Here is a 23286-nt window from a genome sequence, read left to right on the forward strand (position 1 = left end):
TGGTTGTACAGTAAGCTATTATCATTGGTCCTATTCAAACCAAATGATATGGACCGTTGCACCGAATCCAGCAGTGTCCTCCACAATATCGAAGTGCGCATCATTGATCTTTGTTCTCACTAAAATATTTTCTCAAAACATGAGATCTGCAGTTTAGTTTAAAGATGAATTTTTGTGCACCTATAGCACTCCTCACTGTCAATAAAACAGCGTGCCACAGGAAAAGCCTAAATTCTTATTATTTCTAACTTCTACGTAATGACTTTATGTAATTTCAGTGATCATCTCCATTAACAAGAGTGGAATATTTATTGTAAATGTGTATATCGAAATGATAACAAATTTTAAAATCAATGTTTACTTGAGTGCGTACGCATGATCTAGAATGTCTGTATGTTGTGTACATATTTACGCCAAATTTATTTTTATAAATCCCAGTATGAGCGTGGAAAATTGCGCAAGAATTTTCTATGCCCATTTTGGGCGTACACAATTTTTATAAATGAGACCCCTGGGGTCTTCACATGCTCAACTGCTCCAGTCCCCATTCACTGTCATTGTATGTAACAGAGCAGCCTGAACATTCTTCTAAGCTTCTCAGTTTGTGTTCAACTAAAACATAAAGTCATAGAGGTTTGAAGGACATGATGGAGGCGAGTAAACTATGATTATATTTGTTTTTCCCCCGGTGATCTACCGCTTTAAATGGATCTTTTCCCGGTGCTTATGTAGTATGTACTGCAGTGATCTGCGGAGAATAATTCTGCATCGGGAACTCCCTGAACGAGCTGCAACTTTCACCAATAAACCGACGAATCTGCCGCTTACGTTTTGTTGGGGGGGGGGGGGGGGGCGAGGGCAAAATACAGAGAGAGAGAGAGAGAGAGAGAGAGAGAGAGAGAGAGAGAGAGAGAGTTGAATGTGCTGCAGAAACGCTCGAGTCCTCGTTTGAATGTGGCGGCTCAGCTCAGGATTCTGATCCAGAACGAGCGAAAGTTTGACGCAGAATCAACATGAGAGAGTTTGTGTCGAGCTGCTGCTTCGTCCTACTGTGTATCGGCTGCTCCTCACAGTGTAAGTTACGCGAAACAAGTCGTTATTGCTGTGCAGTGACGCACAAAGTAGTGTGATCAGATCAGATCAGAAGTTGAGAGTTTCTGCCGTTTTCAGTGTCCGTGTCGCCGAGGCAGGCGAACGAGTTTCTCCGCAGACACCGGAGGGCGTACCAGGTGTTCGAGGAGACCAAGCAGGGTCATCTGGAGAGGGAGTGTGTGGAGGAGAGATGCACTAAAGAGGAGGCGAGAGAAGTGTTTGAGAATGACCCTGAGACGGTAAGAGAATTACAATCATTGCTGTCTCAAATACTCTTTTTAATAGATGCGCTGGATTCCAGCCAATGTTTGATGTGATCTTTCATCCTCATTGACCTTTAATAATTCTGTGCTGCTCCCTAATTAGTATGCACTGTATAGACTGTTGTAGGGCTGCAGTGGTCCATTTGAAAGGAAGGCTGTCACATTTATACAGCACCTGACTTTAAAACGTCATTATCAGTTAAATGTGGTTGTAAAGTCATTAGAACTAGTACATAACCACAAAGCCTAATTAATCAAAAGATAATTGACTGTAAAATACCAGTTTTCTAGTTGTTCTTTGTCAATAACTGCTTGCACCAAACTACTGCTGAATGAACGCTATAGTGTTAAATTTGTGCGAATATGTAATAATAACATTATGAATTAAAGTTTAATTAAAGTTGTGCCAATAGAGGAGAAATCACCTGTGGCTGATGCCTTTGACGACACCAAGACGATTATTATTATTATTACAACTATCAGGCTAGTATTATCATCTGATTAATATTAAGGCTTATTTGTTCCATCATATTTCTTTTCATGCATTTTTACAGTGTTGTGCATTATAACCAATCAAACACGATTCCGTTGAGTTTATGAATGCAGCGGCCAATCAGAGGCGTTCGAATGAGTCATTGTTGAAACACCAGAGTTTTGTTGTTTGTGCGCGCTCATTGACTGAATTCTGCTCTAGCTAATTCTGTCATCATAAACAACAAAAATCAGATGGTCATGCGATGTTAGTATATGAGTCTGTGTTAATCATACAGTACTGTATTAGTAATCATACAGTACAGATAGCTTCACTGATTATAACGCAAGTTTTTTTTTTAAGTACATAAACTCGCTCTAGACTGTTCTTCTATTATATAAATATTCTTTGCTCGATTTCAGTAGCTGGTTTTTTTAATAACTGAGTAAATATAAGCATTAAAATTAGTAACTTGTAATTTAAATAATAAATAAATATTAAATTATCATGTTAAATACAAACTCAATATTATTAAAAAATATTTTATGACAATGACATCTATATGCTACTTGACTAAAAGTATATAAGGTGTAGTTATTAGCTTACACTAACATTAGGCTGCTTTTAGTTGGTTCACACTCCGGCTATGAAACTTAGTCAATAATTAAATAAATTAGCATGATAATATCATGCATCAGCGATCTCACAGTCTGGCCATTTGAAGATATGAACTACATCAATCATACTTATATGAATATATAAATATGAAACATAATTTCTTTCCATCATTGCATCCTGCATTGATGCTATTATTACTGTGATGTATTCCCATGACTCAGTGCACTGCACCTGACTCGCATCAATAACCCTGCATTAACCCTGCAAAATATGATTCCTCAAACACAGACTGTTCTCCTCTGGGATCTGATATGCAAATGAGCTGGTCTGTGTGCTTTCTGATTGGTCCCTGAGGGGCGTGTCACTGCTTTTACGTACTACTGAGCCTGGAATGTGTTTTTGATACAGAATGAATTCCTGTCTGGCGGCGCATGTCTGACGCGTCATTCTCATGAATGTGCTGATTAGATTTAATCCCGTTGGTCTGTAAATAAGGATTGGGAATGTTTGGGAAGCATGAAAGATTATGATGACATCTGCGGTCTAATACTTTCTATTATTAGCTTGACCATGAGAAATTCTGGAATCAACTTTATTTGCAGAGTGCAGACGCATGACTATCTCTCCTGAGAGCAAAATGAGAAGAAATGAGGCCAGGTAAATCAAGGGAGATATGAAGAAGGTTGTTCTGGGAGGCTTGCGTGCAGCATGTCAGAAATGTTGGATTTCCATTCCCTGCATGCAGTATTATTCAGTGGCAGCATGTGCGACCTGCTTCTCTGACGCTGCAGATTTCTACTGCAGTGTGTGTGAGTGAGTGAGTCAGCTGGTTATCAACTTACCCAGAGCTACTGCATGTGGGACAGTGAAGCTAATTTAAGGTCTACGTGATACAGAGGACATGACATCAATTAGCTTGGAACTCATATGAAGATCAGGGGTCACTCGGGTCACACATCTAATAATTTGCTCTCATTAATTGTTTTGTATTAAATACTGCAGGGATATTAATGTGTACAATCAGACTGAAGTCTTCTGTAGTTTTACTCCACCTCATATCTCTGAAGTGTGTGTGTGTGTGTGTGTGTGTGTGTGTGTGTCCTTCATTCCATCTCAGAAACATGAGACAAGATGCATTATCCACCCTCATGTAAGACAAAATATGAGCTCGACGTGTCAGGACAAGAACACATCTGAAACAGTCATTAGTCATGGACCGTCTGTGCAGTTCTCATGTGTCTTCATAACCTTTATTCATGAGCAAAACCTGTTATACTGTTCATAGTCAGTCATTTCTCATCATGACTTCTTGTCTTTTGTAGGAATATTTCTACCCAAAGTATCAGGGTGAGTATCCTGCAGTGTTTCAACTCATTTCTATGTGTTGTGATTGTTTTGTAGTGAAGGTTAGAATGATTATATATATATATGCATGTTTGTATATATATATATATATATATATATATATATATATATATATATACTGAATTGAGGATTTGCTGAGTCGTCTGCAGTTCCTGATGGAGATGTTTGATTCGATTCTCTTCAATGCATTAGCATGTATGGAGAAGTTTGGAAACTCTGAGAAGAAGAAACAGGATCTGATCACATGCGTCCACAGTGAGTGACCACACACACCTGTCTGTCTGTCTGTACATCAATCAGTCCTGTTGTTTGTTCGGTCTCTATTTGTCTGACTGTCTATCTGTCTACATATCCATCAATCAATCTGTCTATCGGCTTGTCTTTTTATCCTTTTCTGTCTGTCTATGATTCTTTCTGTCAGTGTGTGGTGTTCAGTGCTGCAGTCCGTGAAGTAGTGATCTGTGTTTATATCAACATAAAGAGCTCATGGTGAGATGTTCTTGCATCTGAACATCTCGCTCTTCTCGTTCTCATCCCGTCGCTCAGTAAATGAAAACGATCTTCATGACGTCTGCTGGAGGCTCGTCCTGTTCTACTCAATTCTGCTGATTCAGAGGGCGCCTCGTGCTGCGCTGTGATTGGCTGGTCTGGGTCCAGCAGAAGCCCCGAGTCAGAGAGAGATGCTGCATCTCTGCGCTCTTACTGTCTGTCTCTCTCTCTCTCTCTCTCTCTCTTTCTCTCTCTCTCTCTCTCTGTGGTCGGACGTGCCTCTGCTGCTCATGCACCGTCAGCAAACGCATCAAAGACAAGAGTTATAAAAGAGCTGAAAGAATCAAAGCACAACATTGACTCCATTTACAGTTTTAATTAATGTTCTATATTTTGAATGATTCATCAGTGACATTTTTATAAAGAAAAACTAATGTTCTCATAATCTTTTAGCTGAATGAAATAATTTTATCTCTAAAATGACTTGCATATTCAGCTGACATCATCTAGACCATGTAGGATGTTAGTTAAAACCAACAGTAACACTTTACTAGAAGATCTAATTACTTAACGATTGTTAATGCAACTAATAATTACAAACAATTAGTAAGGCAAGGTCATTTATTTTTTACAGTAAAACAGAATTAAAAACAACCGTTGACCAGTGTGTTATACAATTATATAATAAATGGAAAAGGCAAATATACACAGCATTATTATAATGTATGTATGTATGCATAATAATATTGAGTATGTAGTTTTGGTTCCTTGCCGGTGTTGCCTTTGGCTTGCTTAGTTGGGGACACTTGACTTGACACTTTCGGAAGAGAGGTGAACTGGATGATGATGTCAACACTGACTTTAGCTGGAAAAATGACTCTTTGTTATGGTCTTCTTGCATTATTGACAAACTATTTTCCTGTTTAACACTGTAAAGCTGCTTTGACACAACCAATACTGTATAAAGCGCTATACAAATAAAGGTGACTTGACTTGACATTATTACATGACACATATGTTGAGATTCCAAAGACCTAATATGTTGTGCAACACGTCTTTCACAGTATTTGTAATCTTTGTTAACATTCATTTATAAAAATAAAACTGTTCAATGTCAGTTTATGTTAGCTCAGGGACATCAAATAATATTATCAGATGAAACTTTTGATTTGATTAATGTATTAGTAAATGTTGAAATTATATATATTTTTTAAAGATTATTACATTATTTAGAGGTGTTTTTCAAACAAATGGTTTTAAAAAGCTTTATTGTTAAAGGGTTAGTTCACCCAAAAATGAAAATGAAGTCATTAATGACTCACCTTCATGTCGTTCCAAACCCTTAAGACCTCCGTTCATCTTCGGAACACAGTTTAAGATATTTTAGATTTAGTCCGAGAGCTCTCAGTCCTTCCATTGAAACTGTGTGTACGGTATACTGTCCATGTCCAGAAAGGTAAGAAAAACATCATCAAAGTAGTCCATGTGACATCAGAGGGTCAGTTAGAATTTTTTGAAGCATCGAAAATACATTTTGGTCCAAAAATAGCAAAAACTATGACTTTATTCAGCATTGTCTTCTCTTCCGGGTCTGTTGTGAGCGTGATCAATGGTGTGTAGTGATGTCCGGTTCACAAACGAATCACTCGATGTAACCGTATCTTCTTGAACCAGTTCACCAAATTGAACGGAATCGTTTGAAAGTGAGTGACGTGATGGGAAAAGTGAGAAGAACAAGGTTGGCAAAAGCCGGATTTTTAACCCAATCATTCGCGTTACAAGCTAGTTTTCCGTGCCCAAAACATAACTGCCTAGAACATTGAAACCGTTATTCACATGTGCCGTATTTAACCTTATGTGTCGATGGAGGGCGGAGCTACAGTAGTTTTGCTCTTAGTAATGGACACTCAGAATAATCTTGTTTTCCATTTGCATTAAGATTACTTTTATTACCACACTGGCATATAATTTTACTAAAGTAAAATGCACTTAATTTAGATCCACCCAGGAATCAATCTTATCAATGAAGTTTAAAAAGGGGGAGGAGACCGAAAGAAACTCTGGGTTTATCAAAGAAAACCTGCTCCTGACCAGGTTATAGAGTAGGTCCCAATCCCAATTCTACCCCTTAGCCCTTCCCCTTTCCCTCCGTTTTGCTCGTTCAGGTGAAGGGGTAGGGGTGTCTCGATTCTCTTTTGGTTGGAGGTGTAGGGGTAAGGGGAAGGGCCAGATAGCCCTTCAATTATATATTATATTAATTATATATATTAATATTTTCTCCCCTACCCCTTGACACTCTGTTTCAAGGGACAAGGGGAAGGGGTAGGCAGAGGGGTAGGGGAAGGGGTATAAAATAGAATTGGGATTGGGAGTATAAGTTAGCTCTCTTTCAGAAACGGGCTTGACTTACCCTGCTTTCTCGGGTTTGACAAACCTCCCATTCTGAAATAGAAAACCTAGAGTTTCCCTCATTTCAGGGTTAACATACCCAGAGTTTTCACTTAACCTCCTTTGTGAAATGGGCCCCTGGTGATCCGAAAACTGATGCAACCGGTTCTTGACTCGAGAACGAGTCAATCTTTCGTTCGTTATCTGGCTCGGCTCGGTGTTCATCTTCATGATATTTTAGATTTAGTCCGAGAGCTTTCTGTCCCTCCATTGAAAATGTATATACGGTATACTGTCCATGTCCAGAAAGGTAATAAAAACATCTCGACTCGAGAAAGAGTCAATCATTTGTTCGTTATCTGGCTCGGCTCGGTGTTCATCTTCAGTTCTCTCTTCACAGCAGTTCAGTCAGTGTACTGTTTGAGTAAATGAATTACTCCGGGATATTGGTTTGTTTGAACTCAGAGGGAGTGTCAGCCACATTAAAAAAGTTAACAGCTTAAGTCATTTGTGGATTAATACCTATTGGAGACTGTTTCAAACGATTCAGTTCGATTTGGTGAACTGGTTCAAGGAGATCCGGTTACATCAAGTGATTCGTTCGCGTACACTGCAGTGAACGTGCTCACAACAGACCCGGAAGAGAAGACGATGCTGAATAAAGTCGTCGTTTTTGTTATTTTTAGACCAAAATGTATTTTAGATGCTACAACAAATTCTAACTGACCCTATGATGTCACATGGACTACTTTGATGATGTTTTTCTTACCTTTCTGGACATGGACAGTATACCGTACACACAGCTTCAATGGAGGGACTGAGAGCTTTCGGACTAAATCTAAAATATCTTAAACTGTGTTCTGAAGATAAACGGAGGTCTTAAGGGTTTGGAACGACATGAAGGTGAGACATTAATGACATAATTTTCCTTTTTGGGTGAACTCACCCTTTAAGTGTTACATAATAGGCTGCTGTTGTAGTGATGCAGCTTTTCTAAAATCATGAAGCACTTCACACAGACATTTAATGCTGGTTAACTGTGTCTGAAACATAGTATTACTAGCAATTCCTGTTCATTGTCTCTATGATGAATCACTTATTGTACTCATAATTTGTATATAAGCTTTGGATAAAAGTGTCTGATAAATGAAAAAAAATGTAATGTAATGTCATGAAGGTTACCACTACAGGAAAAAGCATACGGTTATAGGATTTCATATCTGATGTGTTTCAAACATCACATTAGAGAAGCGCAGAATGTGTTTTGTGACTCATTGTGGTTTTACTTCTCTCTCTCTCTCTCTCTCTCTCTCTCTCTCTCTGTCACACAGACATTCCAGACCAGTGTTCCCCAAACCCCTGCAATCATTATGGGACGGTGCGCTGTGAGGACAAAAAGGGCGAATTCCAATGTCATTGTTTCACGGGATGGAGTGGCGTCAAGTGTGAGAAAGGTACAAACACACATGCATTCAGGTTAAAGATACTGGTTCCAAGATATTATTCTCTGGATCTGCTCATTTAATTAAAAACAAAGTGAAAAATGCAATTCATACAGACAGTATCTGAACACCTCCTTTATGGATTCATATTTCATATTCTGAAAGATTGCATTTCTGAGAGCCTTACACATGGGCTCTATTTTTTTTGAAGATGTCTCGTTTTATCATCTGGAACATCTCGATCTGTCGTCACAGAGTGTTGCTGTAAGAACCTATTTTTTCTGATGGATTTGCTCTGAATGTCATTGGAGATGTGAATGGAAACTGATGCTATGATGCAGCACTTCCTGTCCTTGCTGCTCTTCTGCTGACCCGTGCCCTTATCATATGATGCATTAGAGCTCTAGACTGCAACCAATTTTTTCTGCTGGCATGACAAAAGTCTGTGAGCGTTGCCCAACTCATAACCGCTGCCATTTCTGTTGCATATGAGAAACATCAAACGGCAAATGAAAAGTGTAACGAAAACACTCTACTCGTTTGAGCTGTGCAGTGTGCAGGGCCACATTAATGCACGGGCTTCAACGAGCTGAAGCCCAGGGGCCTTCACTTGAGAGGGGCCTACTGGCTGCAGGTAAATTATACTTTTCAAATAATTAATAGTAAATATGAGAGTTGTGGCAGCAGTGACAACAGCATTCTGTAAAAAACTCACACACTCATTATCATCAACGCCGTGCTTATATTATGTAGTCAGTGGTTCAGTTTAGGTTCTCCCCACACTGGTGTTTGTGTAGTTAGTATGTTCCACCGATATACTGTGAGCGGAATGCAGTGCGCTAGTAAAGATGCCTAGCACGAGAGCTATTGTGTGTACATGTCTGTATACTATTAGCTCAGTATAATGCCTGTAATAATGTAGTGTTTACTTTATTACGTAAAGGCTATATATAATTCTGCTGCTCCACAAGTGCCACCTTCTGGCAAGGAGTGAATTTGCATATTCACTTTTATTCATATTTTTAGCAGAACAGTGTTGTAAATGTTAACTGGCATGTCAACAAGAAAAATTAGAAATTCAAATTAATTGTCATGAAGCTAAAACATGTATATCTAGGATGGGGGGGGTGGGGGGGATTATGGTAATGCAGCACAGACCGTTTATCAGCTCTGATAAGTAATTGAGAGCAGCGCAAGCAAAATGGTCTGAGCTCAGAACAGGTTTACTCAGAATCAGGTTGATCTCACGACACTGTCACTGCACAGCGCGGTGAGATCCAGTGAGAAGCATTTAAATTCTGTACAGAATTCTCTGTTATAAATAGAGCAAATAATGCTGACGTAGAACACCAGAAGTAGAAACATTAAATATAACCATGCTGTTGTGGCAGAAAATTTATTTTAGGGTTTGTACAACCTTTTGAGAGAGAAATTCAAGCACTTTTCAATGACTTTCAAGTATTTCACATCTATTTCCAGCACTTTAAAGCTCTTGAAGAATAATTAGCTGGTGAAGTGGATTTAACAAAAGTTATCGTGTGCATTGTAATGTTCAAAGCAGATGTCATAACAAAACAAATGCCAATAGACCAGTAAGATTTTAAAACGAGCGGTTCATTCATATATTTGTTTGACCATGCTGTGGAAATATATATTGGAACACAGAAGACAACTCAACAGTGAAAAGGGGCAGAGCTACATAAGGTCTATAGTAGCACAGGTTTTGCTAGTAGATGTTGAACCCTGCTGGATCATCCATCATGTTCTCGAGCAGTGTCTGAGTCAGCATGAGCTGAGCAGTGTACAATGCAGTGAAACATTTAGTGTTGTTTGCTAAGTAAAGAATTATTAGAACACCTTAGCAGCCATCTAGTGATGCCATAGCAAGTTCCTACCAGTGTCCAAAAAACCACTCAGAACATCTTAGCACCACATTTGAATGCCTTTGAAACCACCTGCAACAGCCTAGCTTCCAAATAGCAATACCCTGACAAACACTCACAACATCCCCAGCAACCGCACAGTGGCGTGATCACAGCCGATTAGAACAGCTTAGCAACCTCATAGCAACAAATTAGAATATTTTAGCAACACATAGAACACCATCACAACTGTATAGCAACAAATTTTATCTCCTTAGTAACCACCTAGCAATACCCGGGGAATCAGCCAGAATACCCTAGCAACTGCATGATAACAACCAATTAGAACACCTTAGCAACCAAGTAGCAACAAATTAGACCACCTTAGCAACCACATTGCCATACCCTAGCAATCACTCAAAACACCCTAGTAACTACATAGTAACATGGTGACCAGTTAGTACACCTTAGCAACCATGTAGCAACACCCATTGGTATATGGTTGTTAGGATAATCACCCGGAACACGATGGCAACTGCATAGCAGCAAATTAGAACACCTTAGCGATCACTCAGAAGACTCTAGACGCTGCACAGCAGTGTGTTAACAGCCAATTAGAACAATTCATTAACCACATAGCAACACCCTGGCAATCACTCGGAAGACCATAGCAACTGCACAGCAGTGCATTAACAACCATTCACAACACCTTATCAACTACATCCTGGCAGCCAGGTTTTTAGCTGTTTTAGACTTTTTCTTCAGCATTGATCCACTGTGAGTCACTGAACCCTATGAAGGAGCGTCGTTCGCAGCACAGAGCTGCATTCATGTTTCTGATGATTCATTCACAGTCTCTTTATGTTCAGAGGAAAGTTTGAGTGACTCTCTGCCAGGACGTCCAGAGCTCCGCCCACCAGCGCAGCTCCAGCCAATCACACGAGCTCTTCCTGATTGGTTAACGGTGCACTTGTGTTTGTGTGGCTTGCAGATGTAGATGAGTGCAGCAGAGGGAACAACAAATGTGAGCATGACTGTAATAACACCATGGGCAGTTACCATTGCTCCTGTCATCACGGATACCAGCTGTCGGGTCACCACAAGTGTCTGGGTGAGTGTGAGCAGCGGAGCTGGAAAATCTGGAGTGGAGGACGTCAACAAACATTTCTTCTGTAGACTGGGATATTTGCATACTTTGCCATCATATTAGGGCGAAATAGTGTTAAAAAGTATTTATTTTATTATGTGGTTACAATTTTTAACTTGGGTTTTACTCAAATTTAGCTTGGTGAACATGAGAAAGTGCTGCAGTCCAAATGCAATTATTTAAAAACATAAAAGAGACAGCTATATATATATATATATATATATATATATATATATATATATATATATACACACACACAGTATCTCTAACATTGACATTTTTTCACTTCTCATTATAGTACTGTGCTGTTTGAAATTTATTTTTATTTAATTCAAATTATTGTAATCCAATTTTTTTTTTTATCTTATTTTTATAATTAATTTATAAATTTTTGCCCTGTTTTTCCTTTAAGTCTTTGTACACCCTTGTTATACAGCATGGTGTGAGCAACGCCATGGTCATGGGTTCGATTCTCAGGGAATACATGAACTGTGTACTTTGAAAGCAGTGTAGGTCTATTTGGATAAAAACATCAGCCAAATGCATAAATGTGAAAGAATGAGAGAAGAACAAAAGACACCGCAGACACTGAGGATAATTGTTGGATACTTTGAGAGCTGTGAGTCCTGTAGTTCTGTGTACTTTTCTGTATGATGTGTGTCTGCCCACATGCTGCAATATAATATTAAGGATGAATGAAAACTTTCTGAAATTCTTGTCAGTTTTCAGCCACTGGTTGATCATTGTTCATCTCGTTTGTAATGTGACATTTTATTCACACCTGCCATGACTTTCTCCTCTAGAATGAAAACTGCATGAAGAAAACCCAGATTATTTGTCATAGTAAAATGACTTTAGTAGCAGAACATCTCATTTATGATCACATTCTGAGAAGCGAAAGCTTTTCACCTGATCGCCTTGATCAGCAGAACATGTCACTGTGTCTCTGGTCCTTCCACAGATGTGGACGAGTGTGTGGAGACTCCAGATGTGTGTGGATCCGCACAATGCTCAAACCTCAATGGCAGCTACGACTGTCTGTGTGAGGAGGGATTCGTGTATGACAACATCACCAAAAGCTGTGTAGGTGAGTTAACAGGATGTTAAACTAAATGAAAATAAGAAATGGAGAAAATAAGAATGATGGTTTTCATTTATATTTTTTAGTTCAGTTTTTTATAATTTTGTTGTTTTTGTCATTTTTATTAGTTGTTTTGATAACAAAAGAAAATGTCAATGTAGTTTTCCTTCATTTTTATTTGAGTTTTAGTTATTGTAGGTAATCAAGTTAAACTAATTGAAAATGAGACATTTTGCCTTGGCAAATAGCTGAAATAATAAAATATTTTTTTTTAGTTTAGTTTTTTCAGCTAACATTTATTTCAAGTAAGAAAATATGTTCCTCTATGGTTCTAGTTTTAGTTAATTATAATAACCCTGGTCTGATTGTGACGTCTGAAGGAGCTGATCATTTCATCATAATGTTCCTGCACTCACTCATGTCTCTGTCACAGCACAGGACGCCTCAGTCTCTTTTTATGAGTTTTTGTGACCCTTCACCTAGTCAGAAATGTTGAGAGGAAAATGGTTACATAACGGCTCAACAGATCCACTTCAGTTTTTAAACAGTTGACCAAGGAAAATTCTTCTTGCTTATTTGTGGTTCATCCATTTAAACATCTTCCCATCATTGCCCTGAACATTGTTGCAATATTTCCACAGGAAAATCAACAGAAGATTCATGTTCACTATTTTCTCCTCCTGATCTTGTATATGTCAGCGTGTATTTAGTCATCCGAAAGATTATATGTGTGTTCACTTCAGGTCACTTCTTGTTGACTCTTAAAGACACACAGTGCGGGTCAAGAATGAAACTCTCAAATTGTGGTTTAATGTGTTTTTGTATTAATGAGAAGTGAAAATGTTCATTTGATGTTGATAAATGTAAGTATTGGGTGTGTTTGCTGAGACGAGCACATTCAGGGTGTTCTGATGATGCTTAGTGTGTTTTGGTAAGCTCTGTTTGAACTCATGAAGTAATCCTATTGTTGCGGTCAGATGTGGACGAGTGTGTGTCGGATGTGTGTGAGGAAGAGTGCGTGAACACGGCAGGAAGTTTCCGCTGCTACTGTGATGGACGGCATGGGAAGAGACTGGGACAAGATCTCAGGAGCTGTGAGGTGATCACACACACACACACACACACACACACTGATCTTTAAACCATCATGAAGACAAGGGGAGGATACATGTGAGAATGTTCCAAATAGCAGGAAATTGAATGTACTAAGAGTCATATGATCAGAGACACTCATTAACTTACAGTTGATTAGTTACAGCTCAGTCTGAAAGACGTTTAGGTATTAAATAGACTTTAAATTAAATCCTATATTTTTTCCACGTGTCCTTTGGATCACAAATAAATATACATACGTACTTTTCTTTTTTAAAGATAAAAGAAAAAGAATACTTTCATTAAGCAAGGACACATTAAATTGATAGAAAGTGACAGTAAAGATATTTATAATGTTATTAATTACTCTTTAAATCATTAATATTGAAGATTATGATTTTAAGATCTCAGTAGTATCATATTTTATTTTAAAGAACACATTTCAAATATTTAACTTTGTTTTGACAAAACAACATTTCACAACTTTGCACAAAACTACAAACAGCGAGATAAGTAGCGAGATCAGACGTTCTCTTTTTACCTCTTTATAGTTTAACCAGATTTGATTCTGTTAGGTACAGTTTCTTTTTTGTTTAGTTTCAGTTTTATCTTTATTTTCAGCAGGAGAGTAGCAAGGTTAACTAAATATGAAACTGAAATAAAATTATTAAAACATTTTCATTTCTTGAAATAACGACTATAACTATAATATCTCAGTGATACTAAAATAATGCTGGTGGGTTGTACTTTTACTTTTACTTGCATTTCTGTTTTTTGAAAACGAACTTTTAGTTTTGTTTAGTTATTTTTAGCTATTTTGTCAGTGTCTTTAAAATGTCATAAATCAGAGCAGAAAGTCTTTATAAATCTATGATGAATTCATACATTCACTTCAAAAAATGAATATCTTTCCCAGTATTTTGGGATGTATGCATTTTCTTTTCCAATACAAATATCTAAACAGCACCTTTTTTTGCAATGTGATTAGAAGGTACAGTAAATTACTTTTTTTTTTTTTTTTGTAAAATAAATGAAAAAAGTAATGGAGATCTATTATAAATTATTATAAATATTATAAATCTATTGTAAATTGTATTTTTAAATTCTGAAGTGTTATTTACATTTAGAGATCGTGATGTATTGTGTTCCCTTTTATTCCATTAATTCTCTTTACTTGGTCTTAAGAAGTCTTAAATCCACATGCAGATCATACAGAGTTTGTGAAAATATTTTGCTCCTCTTCCTGTCTGTGTCTGAAGTCCATCAGTCTTCATCGGCCATTGGACATGAGGAGGAACTCTCGTTCACTGTACCTCGGACGCATGTTTAGCGGGATTCCTGTGGTACGGCTGCGCTTCCGCCGCAGGGTCCAGACCGGGTGAGCACACGGGAAGGTTTTCAGGATTAGCATTGCAGCAGTAAGATCAATGTAATAGCTTATTTCATGTTGCGTTTGACCTCTTTCCTTTCAGATTCACGGCAGAGTTTGACCTTAGGACCTACGACCCCGAAGGTGTGATCTTCTTTGCCGGAGGCCACTTGAACAGCTCCTGGATTGTTCTGGTCATGCATCATGGGAAGCTGGAACTCCAGCTGAAGTATGGAGCCGTGAGTCGAGTGACCAGCAGTGGACCGCAGGTCAATGACGGCCAGTGGCATAAGGTCAGAGGTCACTGTAGGGGTCACGCTAATAACAGACACACGATTGAGACACAAAGCAGTTCACACATGACACATTGAGCTCATGTGAGATGCAGGTTCTAGTTTGGCTAGCACAGTTGTTCTTAATCCTGGTCCCGGGGCCCCACGTTCTGCATATTTTTCATGTCTCCCTTATTTTATGCACTGGATTCAGATCATCAGCTCATTAGGAGAGAGCTCTGTGAACTGAACTGAGTGTGTCAGATAAGAGAAACATACAAAATTTGCAAAGCGGGGGTCCCCAGGACCAGGATTAGGAACCAATTATGTTCTCTCCTATTTTTCCAATTTTAAAATATTAACACTGTTATTTTCCTGTTTATCACTGTGAAGCTGCTTTGAAATGATCTGTATTATATAAACTGCTATAGAAACAAATGCAGCTCTGCTCTCTCCTCATTGGTCCACTTAGATCTCAGTTGAGGAACAGGGGCGGAGCCTCATCATCAAGATTGACAGGGAGGCGGTGATGAAGATCGCAGTGAGCGGAGATCTGTTCACCATGAATAAAGGCCTTCATGAGCTCAACCTCACGGTGGGCGGCGTTCCCTTCAGAGACGACGGCCTGGTCAGCAGGGTGAGCTTCATGAGCTCAAATCCATTAGTGTAGAAACTGAGCAGTTTATTTAGTTAAGAATTGAAATAGATAAACAAACGTCATATACACGGTGCTTATCTGAACATGCTCTGTCTCTTTATGTGTTCATGATCCTGGTGTTCGTAGGTTAACCCTCGACTGGACGGCTGTATGAAGGACTGGCGCTGGTTAACTGGTGAGGACACGCCAATTCAGGAAACCATCCGGCACAACGAGCGCATGCAATGTTACGCCATCGAGGACCACAGCGCCTTCTACCCCGGGCACGGATTCGCCTACTTCAATCACAGCCATGGTGTGTCAGTGAGGTTTTAGTATGATTTATATGACATTATGATATATATTCATATTTTGAATTAGCTTTTATTTTTATATTTTCATTAATTCGTTTTACTTTTAGTGATTGTGATAATTTCTTAAGTCATTATTATTATATTATTTTCTTATGTTTCTTATATTTTTATTAAGTTTAATTTATTTTTATTTTGTTTTAGTAATTTTAGTACTATATGTATGTACTATACTATAACTAGTATATTTAGTTTGTTCCCAAAGCAACATTTCTAATTTTCTTTTAAGTTTGTCATCTAATATTTTTTATTTCAGTTGGCACAAAATATTTTTAATAGTTTAGTTTTAGTTAACCTATTGTGGTTTTATTGTGTGATTGATGAAACCATTTTTAAAGGTTTTTTTTTCTTTCTTTTTTTTCTTTTTTATATTTCCTATTGTAATTGTAAATTTTTGTGTACAAATATGTTTTTTTTTTTTTTAAGTTTGTTTTAATTTATGTTAGTAAATTTATGATAGTAAATCAAGTTAAATTAAATGAAAATGAGAACTATGGCAACTAGCTTGAAATTATTATTTTTTGTATGTTTTATTTCAGTTAACATTCATTTTCTTTTTCCAGTAACAAAGATGTTTTGTAAATGATTTTAGTTAATGATAATAAACCTGCTTCCTTTAGGGGACAATCAGATGCTCAGTGTGCATGTGACCCTGCGTCCCGCCTCTTCTGTGGGTGTCCTGTTTGCTCTGGTTCGTCAGGACAGGGTCCCGTTCTCCATCTCTCTATCAGACTATCATCCAAGAACACTTGAGTGGACCGAGGTGTGTGTGTGAATGTGATGCCATTGTTTAACATGTTCTCTGGTCTGAAGCATCAGTTGTATCTGATGTTAATCTGTGACCTGCAGCATGTGCTGGTGTCGTTCGGTGATGTGGTGGTAGCCAGTGTCCCAGTGAACCTGTGTGACACTCAAACACACACTGTCAACGTGACTGTGTTCGGGAACAGCTCCTTACTGCAGGTCGATGGACAGCTAGCGCATACGGAGCTGGTGGAGAATATAGACGCTCTTGATCTGACGTCCTCATACAGCACCTTTATAGGAGGGATTCCAGGTAACGTCTCTCAACAGTCTCACTTTAGTCTCACATCCATCTAATATAAGTACAGCCGTCTCACTTTAGTCTTGCATCAATCTCCTATAAGAGCGTCTCACTTTAGTCTCACACCAGTCTCATATAAGAACAGCCATTTACTTTAGTCTCACATCAGTCTCATATAAGAACAGCCATTTACTTTAGTCTCACATCAGTCTCATATAAGAACAGCCGTCTCACTTTAGTCTTGCATCAATCTCCTATAAGAGCGTCTCACTTTAGTCTCACACCAGTCTCATATAAGAACAGCCATTTACTTTAGTCTCACATCAGTCTCATATAAGAACAGCCATCTCACTTCAGTCTCATATAAGAACAGCCATCTTACTTCAGTCTCACATCAGTCTCATATAAGAACAGCCGTCTCACTGTAGTCTCACATCAGTCTCATTTAAGAACAGCTGTCTTACTTTAGTCTCACATCAGTCTCATATAAGAACAGCCCTCTCACTTTAGTCTCACATCAGTCTCATATAAGAACAGCGATCTCACTTTAGTCTCACATCAGTCTCATATAAGAACAGCCCTCTCACTGTAGTCTCACATCAGTCTCATATAAGAACAGCCCTCTCACTTTAGTCTCACATCAGTCTCATATAAGAACAGCGATCTCACTTTAGTCTCACATCAGTCTCATATAAGAACAGCCCTCTCACTTTAGTCTCACATCAGTCTCATATAAGAACAGCCCTCTCACTTTAGTCTCACATCAGTCTCATATAAGAACAGCGATCTCACTTTAGTCTCACATCAGTCTCATATAAGAACAGCCCTCTCACTGTAGTCTCACATCAGTCTCATATAAGAACAGCCCTCTCACTTTAGTCTCACATCAGTCTCATATAAGAACAGCGATCTCACTTTAGTCTCACATCAGTCTCATATAAGAACAGCCCTCTCACTTTAGTCTCACATCAGTCTCATATAAGAACAGCGATCTCACTTTAGTCTCACATCAGTCTCATATAAGAACAGCGATCTCACTTTAGTCTCACATCAGTCTCATATAAGAACAGCCCTCTCACTGTAGTCTCACATCAGTCTCATATAAGAACAGCCCTCTCACTTTAGTCTCACATCAGTCTCATATAAGAACAGCCCTCTCACTTTAGTCTCACATCAGTCTCATATAAGAACAGCGATCTCACTTTAGTCTCACATCAGTCTCATATAAGAACAGCCGTCTCACATCAGTCTCATATAAGAACAGCCGTCTCACTTTAGTCTCACATCAGTCTCATATAAGAACAGCCGTCTCACTTTAGTCTCACATCAGTCTCATATAAGTACAGCCATCTCACTTTAGTCTCACATCAGTCTCATATAAGAACAGCCGTCTCACTTTAGTCTCACATCAGTCTCATATAAGAACAGCGATCTCACTTTAGTCTCACATCAGTCTCATATAAGAACAGCCGTCTCACTTTAGTCTCACATCAGTCTCATTTAAGAACAGCCGTCTCACTTTAGTCTCACATCAGTCTCATATAAGAACAGCCGTCTCACTTTAGTCTCACATCAGTCTCATATAAGAACAGCCGTCTCACTTTAGTCTCACATCAGTCTCATATAAGAACAGCCGTCTCACTTTAGTCTCACATCAGTCTCATTTAAGAACAGCCGTCTCACTTTAGTCTCACATCAGTCTCATATAAGAACAGCCGTCTTACTTTAGTCTCACATCAGTCTCATATAAGAACAGCCGTCTTTAGTCTCACATCAGTCTCATATAAGAACAGCTGTCTCATTTTAGTCTCACATCATACTCATATAAGAGCAGTCTCAAATTAGTATAATATCAGTCTCACATTAGTCTCGCTTCAGTTTACATCAGTCTCCAGTAAGTTCTTTGTTAGTTTTAGTTTTGTTTGTTAGATCGTTAGATAACTGTTTGTTAAATGGAGGCTAATATGCTAATTTTGCATTTTTTCTAGAAGATCTGGCAATTTTAATACATATGTTTTTTATGATCTGAAACATGATATGACTGATATAATGCAATTAACATCAAGCACACGAAACATTTGTGTTGGTGTTGATCAGTGGTGGTCAGTAACGGAGTAGCTTTACTTCGTTACTGTACTTAAGTAAATTTTTCAAGTATCTGTACTTTACTAGAGTAGTTTTATTTTGAGTAACATTTACTTCACTACATTCCAAAGCATAAGATCGTACTTTTTACTTCACTACGTTTCATAAAACATATCGTTACTCCTTATAATATATCACATGCTCCGACATGGTGCTGAGTCTGAGTCTTTAGGTTAAAAAAAATTAGAACCATTTAAATAACACAGATTACATTACCTCATGCACGCTCAAATTCCGTGCTGCCGTAATGTTAAAAATTTTATCAAAATGCTACGCATGCCCTAGGTGACGTCTGTTTATTATATTGTTTATCAACAGTATACATTTTTATATTGACTGGATTAACTAGCCTAATAGCCCGATATGAATGTTTATTCATAACCATACTGGAAATAAGTAAATATTGTTAGCTGATGCTAACTACCTATTTAACAAGCTTGTTGGTGCTAAATTGAGGTAATTAAAAAAAAAAACATTTATATATATATATATATATATATATATATATATATATAATGTAAAAATATTTTTATTAAACCACCTACATTATATCTGGGGGAAAAAGAAAGGATGTGATGTCCACAACATGGTAACTACAGTAATTATCAAAGTGGGAAGTGATGCCCTCTGGGGGCATTGGCCAGGGGTGTTTTTACACCACAGACAAGGTTTGAGAAGGAAAAAAATCATTATTAAACTATTTTTTCCTTAAAATGTTCTTCCTATGTTCAGGCTTTATTCTCATGTCATATATAACTGTGATGTTCTGCAAAAGTGCAAAACAACAAACCTTAAAACGGTTTTTTACTTACTGGTGAAGATCAGATGGTCATCTGTTTTCTCTCAGGTACATCACAGTGTAAGCTTCACAGTGAACATTACTCTCGTCAACGTAGTCCATATCAACAACAAAAATATATCTTGACTCCATATAGTGGTTATTTGGGGGAAATGGAAGGTATTTTGAGCAGTAGGATTATAAAAAAAATATTTACTTATATTAAATTAAATTGAGTCTATATAAAATTGCAAAATCTATCTTTCGGTACTATTTTACTTAAGTACATAAGTGAAAGTACAAAAGTACTAGATTTTTTTTGAGTACAATTGAAAAAGGAGTAATTTTACTGGAGTATTATTTTATTATATGTATCTGTACTTTTACTCAAGTACTTGATTTGTGTACTTCGTCCACCACTGGTGTTGATTGAGAGAGGCACATGAGCTACAGTTGATTTGTTGATTTGCGTAACACATTTCCCATATGCCAGAAGTTTCAGTATTGCTTTGAAAAAAAAAAATAGTGTAGGCTTGCTATTTACAATGAATTCCTCTGTAATTTATGTTTGCTTTATACTTTTAAATAGTTTCATTTAAAGGATTTGTTACGGAGTGAGAGGAACTAAAATACATTTTTGTAATGTTTGAAATAATTATTATTTTCTGGTATTTTACATTATTTTTGAATGTAATAATAAAATATGACATACATCAATGTGATTTTCTCTATTTTTTTCTTCCTCTCTCTTCCTGACCCAGTGCAAATTCAGCTGTGACTTATTTCCTGCAAAAGAATTGTAAAACGATCTGCAAATGATCCTTAAACGTGACTAATAGAATTTGAACCACAAATCAGTCTTACTTCACTGTGCAGTTCCTTATAATGTGACCAGCAAACTGGCCAATGCTTTAGGGTTTTATTTGCTGACCAAAGCTGATTTGTCCAGCATCTGGTGAATTATGGCTCAGAGTGAATCTACAGATGGTTTATATGTCGATCTGTTCCTGATGATGTTTGTTTGTGCAGATGTTTCTGTAGTGTCCACTCCAGTGTCAGCCTTCTACACGGGCTGCATGGACGTGTGGGTCAACGGTCAGCTGCTGGACCTGGACGAGGCCCAACACAAACACAACGACATCCGCTCCCACTCCTGCCCCCTGGTAGATGCACAGCAATAACAGCAGCTGAAACTCCGGCAAAGTGCTTTTCACTGCAGGAGGAGCTTTAATCTGGATCTAGTCAATGGATCCGCAAAGGCCTTAGTAAAGCCAGATCCCTCGCCACACTCACATCAAGCACATATAGCACAGACCCGCATATCAATGTATTACTCACATCAGACCAATCAAACACAAGCTACTGAGAGTGTGCTGTAAAATACTGTATCTGTACATATGCCACTGTAAAATGCTTTAGAGGAGGATGAATAAAAACACCCAACTACCCTTAAAGGCCTTCAGGCCTCTGTGTAGGTGCTCAACTTCATCATCGTCATCATCGAGTAGTTTGAGTTGGAGTTTTTCTAGTCCCTCATTTGAGCTTGTCTTTTTTTAAACTTGTTTTTATTGTTGAAGTTTTGTATTTCGTTCATGTTTGCTCTGTTTGTGAGACTGAAATGCTTGATGAAAACGAATAAAGGCGTATGGTGTTGTTATGATGATGAATTCTGTCCTTGAAGTCCACACGTTCAGCAGATCACAGAAACAAATCTAAACTGATGAGCATTACATTACACTGATATTTTGAGATGCAAAGGCCAGAAGTGCACGACACTAGTGCAAAAACACTTAAATCACAAAAACATTAAGCCAAGACATTACAAGCAAAACCTTTTTTTTCTTCTAGTATGCATCCATAACAACTTTCAGACATTTTCAAGTGTTGATTGAACTTTATCTATTAGTGTCTCTAGATTTAAATTCCATTCCATATTTGTATCATTTACACCAAACATTTGTTTTTGTTTTGTTTTGTTCAAATGCATATTCTTAAGTATTTTATTGAGGCATTTATTACAGTATTTTATGATTTATGGAAAAATAAAAAGAGAAAAGCAAAATCCCCTCTGGAAAAACCTTTAATATGTCACCCAAATCAAAGAGTTTTTAACCTGGCTTTATCCAACGTTCAGATTTTTGTTCTGGAAATGTATGCAAATTAATGTATATTTAAATAGGATAATGCTTCATTTGAATATTTAAAAAGAACATTTCAGAAAAACGATTTCTGAACAGCTCTTTTTTCATGTATAGTTTTGCGGTTTAAAGGAAACGTTCTAGTTTGTGAAAATACTTAAGTAACATTACAGAATGAACATAAAAACAATGAAATTGCTAATTAATTTAATTAGGTAAAAGGTGTTGATCTTGTGCAGTAAACACTTGGACAATGCAAAAACCGAAATCTATGGAACAATTGTTCATTAACTTTTCAGATTGCGTTTTCAAGTTTATGCATTTGAGAAATGTATGACAAAGCAAACTTCATTCATTAATTCTAGTTACTTGCGGAAATGTTCAAAAGATCAAAGGGTTAACATCGTTTTGATATACTATATTATTGTCTTATCTAATACAATATATCTCAAACTTTAAATTGGTAAATTTTAACCATATATTTGTTTACTCTTGTTTTTTTAAGCAGCAAGCACTTCATTTTTCAATGTAAAATTTGAGAGATATTAATAAATAAGTAAAATCTGGCAATAGTCATGTACATGTAATTAGTGTTATGCTGCCATATGTTTAATATGTTAAAATACCAAATAATCATTCTTATGAAGATTTAAAACAAGCTGACTGTTGTGATTTTTAAGAACATTCATACATTTAATTCTAAAGTTTTGCTTTAACAACTGTCACTTTTAAAAATAAAAACTTAAATATTCTTTTGCTTTCTAAGACAAATGTGACAGTTAGGAAGTTTTGTGACTCTAGCAGAGTAGTAGAGTCATGTTTCTGTTATTAAAGGGTTCATATGATGCAATTTAAATTTTTTCTTTCTCTTTGGAGTGTTTCAAGCTCTTGGTGCATAAAGAAGATCTGTGAAGTTGCAAAAACTAAAGTCTCAAATCCAAAGAGATATTCTTTATCAAAGTTAAGACTATGCCACACCCCCCTGAAACACCTTGTTTAAACACGCCCCCACATGTTTATGTCACGATGTGGAAATATTTGGATAATGCCGCTCAAATGTTCACACAAAGAAAGAAGGCGTGGTTTCAGTAACCGCAGTTAGGGTTGAAGCAGCCGTGTCAGGGAGATGCTGTGTGTATCTAGGTGAAAGCAATAGCACTTTATTTGGCCTTCCGAAAGTAGATGCATTTAGGAATCTTTAAGATTACTTACAACAGAAC

General features: G+C 37.5%; 1 protein-coding gene across 1 annotated transcript; it reads left to right on the top strand.

Annotated features, from left to right (window-relative positions):
* Positions 1-865: 865 nt before the first annotated feature.
* gas6 (growth arrest-specific 6) lies at positions 866-21588 on the top strand. Its single transcript, XM_059552301.1, has 15 exons — positions 866-1074; positions 1171-1331; positions 3768-3792; positions 4003-4065; positions 8019-8141; positions 10983-11102; positions 12100-12225; positions 13197-13318; positions 14571-14689; positions 14784-14973; positions 15425-15589; positions 15737-15905; positions 16581-16723; positions 16810-17017; positions 20958-21588. The coding sequence occupies exons 1-15, from the start codon at positions 1014-1016 to the stop codon at positions 21107-21109; spliced, it is 1947 nt and encodes a 648-aa protein (XP_059408284.1). The 5' UTR covers positions 866-1013; the 3' UTR covers positions 21110-21588.
* Positions 21589-23286: the final 1698 nt, after the last annotated feature.

This window comes from Carassius carassius, chromosome 6, assembly GCF_963082965.1.
Source record: "Carassius carassius chromosome 6, fCarCar2.1, whole genome shotgun sequence".
NCBI lineage: Eukaryota > Metazoa > Chordata > Actinopteri > Cypriniformes > Cyprinidae > Carassius > Carassius carassius.